The sequence below is a fragment of the Melanotaenia boesemani genome, chromosome 8 (assembly GCF_017639745.1).
Source record: "Melanotaenia boesemani isolate fMelBoe1 chromosome 8, fMelBoe1.pri, whole genome shotgun sequence".
In the NCBI taxonomy this organism is placed as follows: Eukaryota; Metazoa; Chordata; class Actinopteri; order Atheriniformes; family Melanotaeniidae; genus Melanotaenia; species Melanotaenia boesemani.
The window spans coordinates 22,262,251-22,273,339 of NC_055689.1; the positions used below are offsets into that span (position 1 = coordinate 22,262,251).

An 11,089-nucleotide genomic window follows, 5' to 3' on the forward strand; every position below is an offset into this window, starting at 1 on the left:
GATATGATAACGTCAGTCATTGCGAAACTCCATGTAACCATGCCGACAAGTCAACCAATGAAGCGGCGTGTCGTCACTCACCAGGAAGTTATGGTAATTGATTCTACCGGCTTCCTTGAAGTTGCATCTCATCCCATGGTAGCGCTTTCTCCGGGACGCACAGTGAGTTTCCCAATCATAGAAAAGAAATTCTATTGTTTTAATGGCTGTTGCCTAAATTTTTTACAATTAAAAGAGGTTGACTCTAGCGTCCGAATTTGTCTGCGCTTCTTCCAAGGCCACTAGTTTCCTGCAGCTAACAGCTAAGCTAAGAGAATTGGCTGTCACAGCAGGTTGTAGCCCGTTCATTTGAACGGACCAGTGTTAGCTTCCCAGTCCTCAAGGTTGAAGTGACTGCTTGTGGGTATGTGCTGCCTCCGGATTTTTAGCCAGATTACGAACCCAGCGAGTGCAAAAATACTGACCTTATGTTTTCCCCCACATCTTGCAGTGACATTGATAAGGTCAAAGATGCATTCATAAACAATGACTGTGGTCACAAATTTATATAACACTTAAAAGGCAGCAAATCAATGGACATTTTTGCAGGCCTTCATATAAATTCAAATGTTAAAACCACATGTAGATGCTGTTATAATATGATAATAATATGTCTTAAAATTCACCAGTCTCTCTTTTTGTGTGTAATATTTGGACAGAGAGATGTTACTTTTGGTGCTTGGTGCCCTCCTCCTCCTCTTCTGCAACCTGGATGTGTGGTACTTTCTGCGGGGTGCCCAGGTTTTCTTTGAGGCATGGTTCCAGCCAAGAATAGACGACATTCTTGCTGAGCAGTGTGTTGATGGAGTGGTCCTTACCCATGATTTGGACTACTTAGGTCACATGAACAACTCTCGATATCTGAGGGAGTGTGACTTTGCTCGCTTCCACCACTACATGAGAAATGGGTTGTTCATGGCTTCACGCAAACTGGGGGCCAAAATGGTGGTAGGTGCCTCCACCATCCGGTACCGGCGTTCTTTGGCATTTCGAGAGGCTTTTGAAATCCGGACCAAAGTACTAGGCTGGGATGAGAAGGCGTTTTACCTGGAGCAGCGCTTTGTGTCCAAGATAGATGGCTTTGTATCTGCAGTCATGCTTTGTAGGCAGAATGTGGTGCACAGCAGCCCAGAGAGGATCATTGAATTCATCCACAAAAAAAAGGTGAGTAATGTCACTGTAACAGCGTTATTTTAGCTACAGTTATGTTCCTATTAATTTAAACTAGTCAGAAACTGTAGGGAAACATAGAGAAACTGTAGGTTTAAAAAGGCCTGGGTGATGTCTTAAAAATATCACAGTATGATTGGCAGTTCAAACCCACGTTTTTGTATTTCTGATTGCGAATGACAAAGGAAAGGATCAAATCAACGAATTTACGCATATTGAACCAATGTTCAATAAAGTATTGACTTTGCTGCTTACAAACAGTTGTTCCAGTTTGGCTCTGCAGCTTACATGTGTTAGGAGTTTGCTTACATTGTTTTAATCCTGTGTTTTTGTGCAGATTGAGTGCCCAGAGTTTCCAGAGGAGCTCAAACACTGGATCAGTTTTATTACAGCCAGCAGCCAGGCGCTGAGAGCGGAGAGTGGACTTGAGGATAAGAATAAATGAAGCTGCCCCATGACACCCCATATCATGAGTGTAGACACGTATCATAGTACTGCACCGACATGTAGAGTATACATACACATAGATAAACATTTACACATCGCTGAGTTTTAGTTGACTTCCAGTATTCCATGTACCTCTGATCTGGGTCAGTCCTACCTGATGTGTATTTTTGTATATGAAATAATCAACTTATGACAGCTAAATATAAAAACTTGAACTTTATGAAAGTTGCTCTCTTAAAAGTGAACCGGGAACGAAGCTTTATCCTTGCAGCTTAGTCAGTATTTGATTGTGAGTAGACTGGTTTCATATTTTCATTCTCATTAAGCAAAATCCTGCAATGTCAAATAAGCATGTAGCTCAAAACTTAATTGTCGACTGACACTAGTGCATGTTTTAAGAAATCAGAATATATTTTGTGCCTGTTTTTAGTAATTTACAATTACTGAAAGTTATGACTTTTAACAAAAATATGAAAAAATATGGGTGAAAGGAAATACTTCAATGGACATATTGAACATGTACTTTCAAATTGTTTAACTATCCCATCAGGTTTTTGTTTTGTTTTTTTTTTTCTTCTTTTTTTGCACAATTAATTCCTGCAACAACCTGAAAGGGAATATCACATTTTAAAGGATCAATTTATCAGCATGGTATTGGTATTGATCTATTGCCATATTTAAAATGTACTCATTGAAGAGGATAACCTCTTGATTGGAACTGCATGGGATCTTTTAGGAGAATGTGTTCGAATTTTGATTGGCTGGTGCAATAAGCTAATATGATGTTGCAGGCAACTTTTCCAAACCTGCAATGCACAATAATCACTGAATGTTTGACTGTTCTTATTGAGAATATATATATATATATGTATATATATATATATATATATATGTGCAACCTTCTGATTTCTGTATCAAAGTTTCTGTTTGTAACCAAAGTAATGTATTGTTCTATGTTGGGGAAAATTAGATTTTTAAAGATGTCCAATCTGTTATACAGTCATGTGAAAAGACAGTACACGCTTAGTCCTAAGGTAATATGTATCAGGGTGTAATTGGAAGAAAAAGAAACAAACAAAAACTGGTCCTTACAAGGTCTTAAAATGAGGTATATACCATCTCAGATGAACAACATATAGCACATTACTCTGAATTAAAAGGAGTGTGACACAGTGCATAGACCCTATAAACAGTCCCACTTTGGTCTTGTCTGTCCAAACAACATTGTTTTGTGAAATTTGCTTGGATGTCCATTCATGGGATGTTGGGGACTGTCCTGAGTAATTTCTACTTGTGAATTACTTGGCTTCCTAGGGGTTTTTTTATGTGCTGCTTCTGCATTTTAGGTTAGTTATTCTTCAATAACACTGTGTAATATTTAGTGTGATGTTGTTCGCTTAAGGTTGAATTTACTTAATTTTGAGATCCAAAGACCAGATGATTTTTTAATAGATCCATTCTTGATACTTAAAACCTGATGTTTGAAAATGGGCTTTGTTTCCTTTTCACATTATGTATGTTTTCAATGCACTGACCAAGAAAAGTCCTATTTAATACATTGAACTTTGAAGTTATGCACTGGATTTTAATTTTAATATTATTATGATTTATTGAAATTGAATTATTTCTCTAATATTATTTATTGTGTTTGTTAATTTTAAAGCATTTTGAATTAAAATGCACTGGAAAATTTATCTGGGTGATTGAGTGTCCTTACACATGAAGTGATATGCTACTTTACTTTGACATTAGTGTATTGACAGTTGCTGGTATGAACTTGTTGAATCAAACCTTAAAGAACTTGAATATTTTCACATACCACTTTATTCCTGTGCTTACAGCATATGGAATGTATTTTTGCAATGCCATTGCATTTCAGGGGCATTTGAACATAACTGTCTTAACTTTATTTGTTAATGACAAAGGAATCCACTAAAATTCCCTCACGCACTAAAAATCTTACATAGACATGTATGTGTATCTGCGTGCAGATTAAACCAGAGAGCTTTTGAAGATAGTGAAACTGTTCTGGCTGACATGTATTTCGCTTGCACTGCTGTTTTGTTTTTTTTTTTTTTTTAGAAATCTGAACAGTGTTTCTCTTTCAAATGCAGAACTACCAAACACATTATTCAACCCAACACTGCTCTCTATATTTTTGCTATTTTAATGTAAAAGGGCTCCGTATTTTACAACACTGAAAAGATCAGCAAACTTACCTGAGATACTTTCACAGACCCTGTCTGAGCTCCCATCCCAGCTAAAACATTATCATCAGAACTCAATTTTGATATGCCTTCCATATAATAATTGATCTCACTACCTTTATGGTGAACTGAAAAATTACCATTTTTTTTACTTCTTCTTTCAGCATTTCTCAACCATCTGTTACAGTTGGTAAATAAAGATAAAGAACACTATGATACCACTTAGAAAACCGTCTGATATTTCAACTAAGTTTCTCTCTTCCAATAAATAAATCTTGATTTTAAAATGAGCTATTTTTTTCCAAGACTGAAGTGACATTTCTATATCCCCTTTTGCGATTTTCACCTGTTGATAGAATGGTAATTGAATCCAATTGAATCCAACTTTATAAAAAAATACCTTAAACAACAAACAAAAATGGACCAAAGTTCTGTACAGAAGAATATAAGCTAAATGTAATTAAACAATTATTCTAAAAAATAAAAACAAATCGATGTTTTTTTATTTATTTTAATTGTTTTTAAAAATTAAATCCGCTTCAGTTTCCGGTGATGCTGCTTTGGCCACGCCCCCTCTTCTTTACTTCCTGTAAACAAAGCAGCGCAGTGTTTCTTTGCCCTTTTCCCGTGTTTTCCGTCATTTTCTACCCGTCCTGTGTGTTTTCGACGATGGCTCAGGCCGGATTGGTTCTAGACAAGGACCAGTTTAACTGTTCCATATGTCTGGACGTGTTAAGGGACCCGGTGACGATTCCTTGCGGACATAGTTACTGCTCGGGCTGTATCCAGAACTACTGGGACCAGGATGACTTCCTCGGGGTTTTCGTGTGTCCGCAGTGCAGACAGAGCTTCAACCCGAGGCCGGTGCTCGCCAGGAACACCATGCTTGCCGATGTGGTGGAGAAGTTCAAGAAGACGGGACTCCAGGAGACCTCGGTGCCGGCAGATAATCGATGCTTTGCCGAAGCCAACGACGTAGAGTGTGATGTCTGCACCGGGAGGAAAAACAAAGCTGTCAAGTCCTGCCTCGTGTGTTTGGCCTCGTACTGTGACGTTCATGTCCAGCCTCACTACGAGTCTGCTGCTTTTAAAAAGCACAAGCTGGTGTCGGCCTCCAAGCGACTCCAGGAGAAGATCTGCCCTCGACACGACAAGCTGCTGGAGGTGTACTGCCGCACCGACAGGCGCTGCATATGCTACCTGTGTTTGACAGACGAACACAAAGGACACGACACGGTGCTGGCCGAGGCAGAAATCCAAAACAAACAGGTAATAATTACATCACCCGAGTCATTGAAGACGATCATCTGCATCTTTAGCCGTTTTTATGCATCCTACACTATGACATGCTTGTCTGTCATAGTGCATGTCTGTGGTATAAAAGTTTGTATAGACTAAAATACATTAAATCCTCTTCATCCTCTGTTTACAAGTATTTCTCATTTTTATTTATTTTTCTTGTATTGGTTTTTGTGTTAAACTAGTGTAGTAAGTAACAACCATCTTTAGAGTCTCCACAGAGTTGTGTTTGTTTAAAGGTTGATGACTAAGTTTGGACTTTTGCCTTGTTTTTGACAAATAAGGTTTAACACTGAAACAAACTTGTAATCAATAATCTAACCAAACATTTAATTATTTCTTTTTCATGTTTTGATAAGTAGTTTACATGATTCAGAGAATCAAAAGTCCTATCAATTATTTTGACATGTTACTAATGGATATATATATATATATATATATATATATATATATATATATATATATATAATATAATATATGAGAGAGAGAATTGCTGACTGTCATACAATGAAATTATTTTAAAAGATGCAAAAAGGTCTGGATTTGAACATTAAGCAAACATTTTTTAATCATGCTACATTTAATCCCTCTTTTAGCTGCTCAAAGTTTTTTTTTTCTTCATTTCATTTAAATAAATTTTTTTACTGGCATTTGAGCCTACTTACACAGGTGATCTAATCTTGGCTCAGCTAGCACAATGTGTTTATTGTTTTTAAATCTTTCTGCTCTGGTTGGTTAAAATATAGATAAATTACCATTATAAGTGTCTTTAATCAGAAATGTCTTGTAATCAATCGCCAGTGTCCCTGTGGGAATTTAATCAGGGTCAGATAATATGCAAGTGAAACTCAAAAAATTAGAATATTGCACAAAACTTAATTTCTTTCAGTAATTCAACTTAAAAGGTAAAGTAATATATTATATAGACTCATTATAATATGCAAAATGAGATATTTCAAGCATTTATTTGTTATAATTGTGATGATTGTGGCTTACAGCTTATGAAAACCCAAAAATCAAATTCTCAGAAAATTAGAATAGTATGAAAAAGTTCAATGTTGTAGCCTCTAAGTGCCACACTCTAATCAGCTAATTAATCTAAAACACCTGCAAACGACACCTGAGCATTTACATGGTCTCTCAGTCTATTTCAGTACGCTTCACAAATATGGGTAAGGTTGCTGACCTGACAGTTGTGCAGAAAAGCACGCAGGGAAAGTCTCAAAAGGTAACTGCAAAAGAAGTAGTTGGGTGCTCCAAAGTGCTGCTTCAGAGCACATCAATACAAAGTTGAATGGAAGGGAACCACAGCCAGGAGAGGATCTTCAGGAAATGGTCAAAAAAAAAAAAAAAAAAAAAATGTGGGGGAGCTTCACAAGGAGTGGACTGAAGCTGGAGTTGGAGTTTCAAGAGCCACCACACACACACAGATCCTGACATGGGCTTCAGATGTTGTATACCTCTTGTCCAGCCACTCCTGAACAAAACATGCCAGAAGTTTCTTACCTGGGCTGAAGAAAAATTGAACTGGTCTGTTGAGCGGTGGTGCAAGTGCTCTTTTCTGATGAGAGCAATTTTTGCATCTCATTTGGAAAGCAAGGTCCAGATTCTGGAGGAAGAATGGAGAGGCAACAGTCCAAGACACTTAAAGTTCATTGTGCAGTTTCCACAGTCTGTGTTGATTTTGGAGTCCTGTCATCTGCCGGTGTTGGTCCACTGTGCTTTATTAAGTCCAGAGTCAACGCAGCGTCTACAAGGAAATTTTAGAGCACTTATGCTTCCTTCAGCTGAAAAGCTTTTTGGAGATGCTGACTTTATTTTCCAGCAGGACTTGGCACCTGCTCACACTGCCAACAGAACCAAAACCTGGTTCAATGACCAAAGAATTACTACGCTTGATTGGCCAGCAAACTGACCTGAACTCCATAGAAAATCTATGGAGTTGCCAAGAGAAAGATGGTACACACAAGACTGAGCAATGCCAAAGAGTTGAAGGCCGCTATTGAAGCATCCTGGTCTTCCATTCCACACCAGCAGAGCCACAGGCTGATAACATCCATGCCACGCCCCACTGAGGGAGTAATCTTGCAAACCAAGTACTGAGTTCATATGCATGGCTCTACTCTTCAGGTGGTCAGTATTTCTGGATTCTAAATATTTATTTTTCATTGATTTCAAACTGAGATTTAGATTTTTGGGTTTTCATAAGCTGTAAACCATTAACAACATCAAAATTATAATAAATCATGCTTGAAATATTTCAGTTTTTTAAGCTGAATTACTAAAATAAAGTTTTGCGCGATATTCTAAGTTTTTTTTTTTTTAGGTTCACTTGTACATTGCATTGGTTTTCAGTCAACACCAGGGATGGAAAAAAAAAACTTTACCGTTGTCTTTTTTTGCTTTTACTTATAAAGACAGCTCTAAAATGTCCAGTTTAAGCAGTTTTTTAACAGTAAAGTTTTTTCTCCTGGCTACATGCCCATGAGTTTAATTCTGTAAAAATATTTCTAATATTCCAACATATTTCCTCAGAGGCAGCTTAGTGACATGAAGCAGAGCTCCCAGCTGAGGATTCAGCAAAAAGAAAAGGAGGCACAGGAGCTGAGACAAGCCATTTTCTCTCTTACCGTAAGTGCCAATGTCCAGTTTTTTTTTTTTGTTTTTTTTTTTTTTCTTTTAATGTCCTGTCATTGATCTCAGGGCATACTTTACCATTTATTAATTTTACAGATTGTGTGAATCTTAAAGCGGCAGTCTTTGCTCAGCCGCTGTTGGTCACTTTGTGTCTCCCTCCAGCGTTCTGCTCGGGCTGCGGCCGAGGAGAGCGACGCAGTCTTTACCGAGCTAATTCGTTTGATAGAGCTGAAGCGTTTTGAAGTGAGAGAGCTGATCAAAGCCCAGGAAAAAACGGCTGTGAGTGAGGCTGAGCAGCTGCTGGAGAAGATCCAGAAAGAGGTCGATGAGCTGAAGAAGAGCGAGGCTGAGTTAGACCAGCTGTCCCACACTGAGGACATCCTTCAGTTCCTTGAGGTGATTCCTCTCAGACGTATTTGGGATTCTTGTGTTTCTCAGGATGTGACTCAGTGGCACTCTTTTAAATGCCAACTCCTCTTTGTGTCTGTGTGTTAGAGCTGTCAGTCTCTTCATGCCCCACCTGTGCTGTCAGCTTCCCCTTCACTCAGAGCCGACCCCGGCCTCTCCTTCGGCCTGGTGATGACAGCTGTGTCTGATTTTAAGGGACTCCTGCAGGAAGTGTGCCAGGGAGGATCTGTCAGCATCTATGAAAAAGGTAGAGATGCTTTTTTTTAAATGTGATTTATATGATTTATGTGACTTTAATAATTTCACCATTTCCTTTTGTAGTGCGAGATGTTACAATTATAAGTCTTCAGAATCCTGCAGTTCAATGTAACATGAGCCACGCAGACGAGACTGGTTCAGCCACACCAATGGAGTCCCCAAGAGGTGAGTATGATCATGCTTGTCTTAGAAACCTCTTAATAAAGGTGTTTGACCCTTTCAGATTCGTATCAATCTCTGAATTTCATTAAATAATGAAAAATTTGAGACATGAAAATGTTTATGAAACAGAACAAAGGAATATTTCATTTGTTGGAGCATTTGTTTGATGTTAAATTCATTTCCATTGTAGACTTAATCTGATTTTTATCATTTTCTTTATAATAATTTCACTCCTGTACTTACAAACTTTAACTTAGCATCTTGTAGTCAATTTTTTCTGAGTTGTTGCTGTTGAGGTTTTCCTCCACTTTTTTTAAATTTTCAACTTCTGCTCCGACAATTTTTTTATCATTATTTTTTGGCATATCAGAAATAAAATATATATGTGTGTATATATATGTATGTGCATTGTAGTTTAACATTTAACTATATTTACATTTAATTCAAGGCCTTAACTGGAAAATGAATGTTTACAATATATAAAACATAAAAATTCCTTCTTAATTAGAAACAGACAGCAAACACAGTAAATCTGAAATGTACGTGTGTGTATTTAAAAAAAAAAAAAAAAAAAAAAAAGTCTAGGTTTTGACTGTTTTTGTATGTGTTATGTTGCACCTGTGTCCTTGTGAATGTCTAATATGCACCTTTTTGTCATACAAAAAACTCTCATTTTAACCTTGTTATGTTGCAACAGAAACTCTGCACTCAGCATGTTTGTTTACAGCAGAGTTTGCTGAAACTTCCCTGACTGTGATGGTATCTTTGTTATTGCAGTGGTTATTGCAACTCCTCTCGGTCTGGACCAGCCTCCTGTGAGTCCTCTCAACCCCTTCCTTACTCCCGGACCTGCCATGCCATCGTTTGCCTTCTCACCGTTTGGTAAATTGAGCCATAACCATTCATGTAGCATTCATCTCACACAAAGGGTTTGATTTTAAATCAGCGAGTCAAACACAAATGAAAACATATTGACTGAAACAAGAAATTATATGTAAATGTAGTGTTGTAGAAAAATGACCAAGAGTCTGGAATGAGTAAAAGTATAAAAGGTTTATTTACAGGAGTAATGAATTACTTGCAAGTAATGAGAGTGGTCGTCTCGACTTGCGTGAAGTCGAGAGAGACTCTGGGGAGGAAAAACAATAGTTATACATTTCTGTAGAAAGAATCCTCCTTCCTGAAGACCTTGGGTGGACACACAACTCCAAGAGCTGGCATCAAAACAACCTCACATAGTTGTGTCTCCACCAGAACCAGTCTAAGGGTCTGAGGAAGGACCAGATAAAGGTCATCTTACCCTCGCAGTGAACTTTTAACAGAGCATGTATATGAAGAGAATAAACCTTAAAAGTGAATTAAAGCATGATGGATAAAAATGAACAATGTAAAAAGTGTAATATAGTAACAATAAGTGTAAATACAATTTATAAATGAATATAGTAAAGGAAGTAATTATAGTTGTGATTATAATATTATATATAGAGCATAATAAGTAAAATTTCTTCCACAGTAGTGTACTAAAATGATCTCACAAAGCCATAGATGTCACCCAGTCTGTCATGTTATGTATTAGTGGAGAACAAAAATGAAGCAGTTGCTCCTGTATGTGGAGGAAATTATGTAAAGTAAGTGATTGTATCTATTAGCTGAAACTCAGTTTCTTCCTCTTTGTTGCTGCATCATCCTGTTCATGGATGATTTTACTTTCTTGGCATGTAAAATATTGAATCATACAAAAGGTGTTATGTCACTAACATCATAGGAAACAAGTTAACCAGTAAAACATAAAGACTATATATTTATCACTGAAGCTCACAAAGCAAATAAGTGAAATAGCATTATACAACTCTGACACCTGCTTCAAGGAGAAATGTTTCTTTTATAATATATATTATTATTCTGTTATTCAAACAGTAATTTGTGCATGTTAAATAATGAAGGATCTGTATCTTATCGTCATATATCTGCTGCTTCAGGGTGCCGAATGTTAATAAATCTATCGTTTGCTCAGGCTCCAAACTGTCCTCCGGATCCAGACAGAGGCACCTTCAGCGTCGCCCTCACTCCAGGAGAAAATAGACTTCAACTGGACATCAGACTCCATATTTCACATGAATCCACACAGGCTGCATTTCACTATATTCCAGTGCTCTCCTCATGCAAACCTGCACTGCCACTCATAAACCAAATTTTTATAACACTGTGTTAACAGCTATACTTGAATGTTTTATTATAGGTCAGTAACAGTTTAAGTATTAAGTAGCAAAAGCAGGACTGACATTAAGTTTTTTTTTTTTCAGTATTAGCAAGTTCATCTTGTAATATTTAATTTTTATGCTTCTTAAGTTTTCTCCATTTTTAACCGAAACTCCTCAATCATTTTGCTTTGGTGACTTGTTGAAAACTGTAATACTACATTAAAAACTAAACAAAGCAGACTTTCTCACAGTTTGTGTTTC

The 11,089-nt window shown here is 37.2% G+C and overlaps 2 protein-coding genes across 2 annotated transcripts; both read left to right on the forward strand.

The window, feature by feature from the left end:
* Positions 1–61: 61 nt before the first annotated feature.
* Positions 62–3,348, forward strand: LOC121645318 (protein THEM6-like). Its single transcript, XM_041993777.1, has 3 exons — positions 62–162; positions 699–1,203; positions 1,547–3,348. Exons 2-3 carry the CDS (start codon positions 703–705, stop codon positions 1,652–1,654), a joined length of 609 nt encoding a protein of 202 aa, XP_041849711.1. The 5' UTR covers positions 62–162; positions 699–702; the 3' UTR covers positions 1,655–3,348.
* Positions 3,349–4,385: 1,037 nt separating this feature from the next.
* Positions 4,386–11,068, forward strand: ftr67 (finTRIM family, member 67). The gene is made up of 7 exons (XM_041993770.1): positions 4,386–5,132; positions 7,698–7,793; positions 7,962–8,195; positions 8,295–8,454; positions 8,529–8,630; positions 9,405–9,509; positions 10,642–11,068. Exons 1-7 carry the CDS (start codon positions 4,416–4,418, stop codon positions 10,707–10,709), a joined length of 1,482 nt encoding a protein of 493 aa, XP_041849704.1. The 5' UTR covers positions 4,386–4,415; the 3' UTR covers positions 10,710–11,068.
* Positions 11,069–11,089: the final 21 nt, after the last annotated feature.

Coding starts and splice junctions, on each gene's coding strand:
- ftr67 (XM_041993770.1), top strand. CDS start 4,416: ATGCTGCTTTGGCCACGCCCCCTCTTCTTTACTTCCTGTAAACAAAGC. Junction 8,196..8,294: donor ACATCCTTCAGTTCCTTGAG/GTGATTCCTCTC, acceptor TCTGTGTGTTAG/AGCTGTCAGTCTCTTCATGC. Junction 9,510..10,641: donor GTTTGCCTTCTCACCGTTTG/GTAAATTGAGCC, acceptor TCGTTTGCTCAG/GCTCCAAACTGTCCTCCGGA.
- LOC121645318 (XM_041993777.1), top strand. CDS start 703: ATGTTACTTTTGGTGCTTGGTGCCCTCCTCCTCCTCTTCTGCAACCTG. Junction 1,204..1,546: donor AATTCATCCACAAAAAAAAG/GTGAGTAATGTC, acceptor GTTTTTGTGCAG/ATTGAGTGCCCAGAGTTTCC.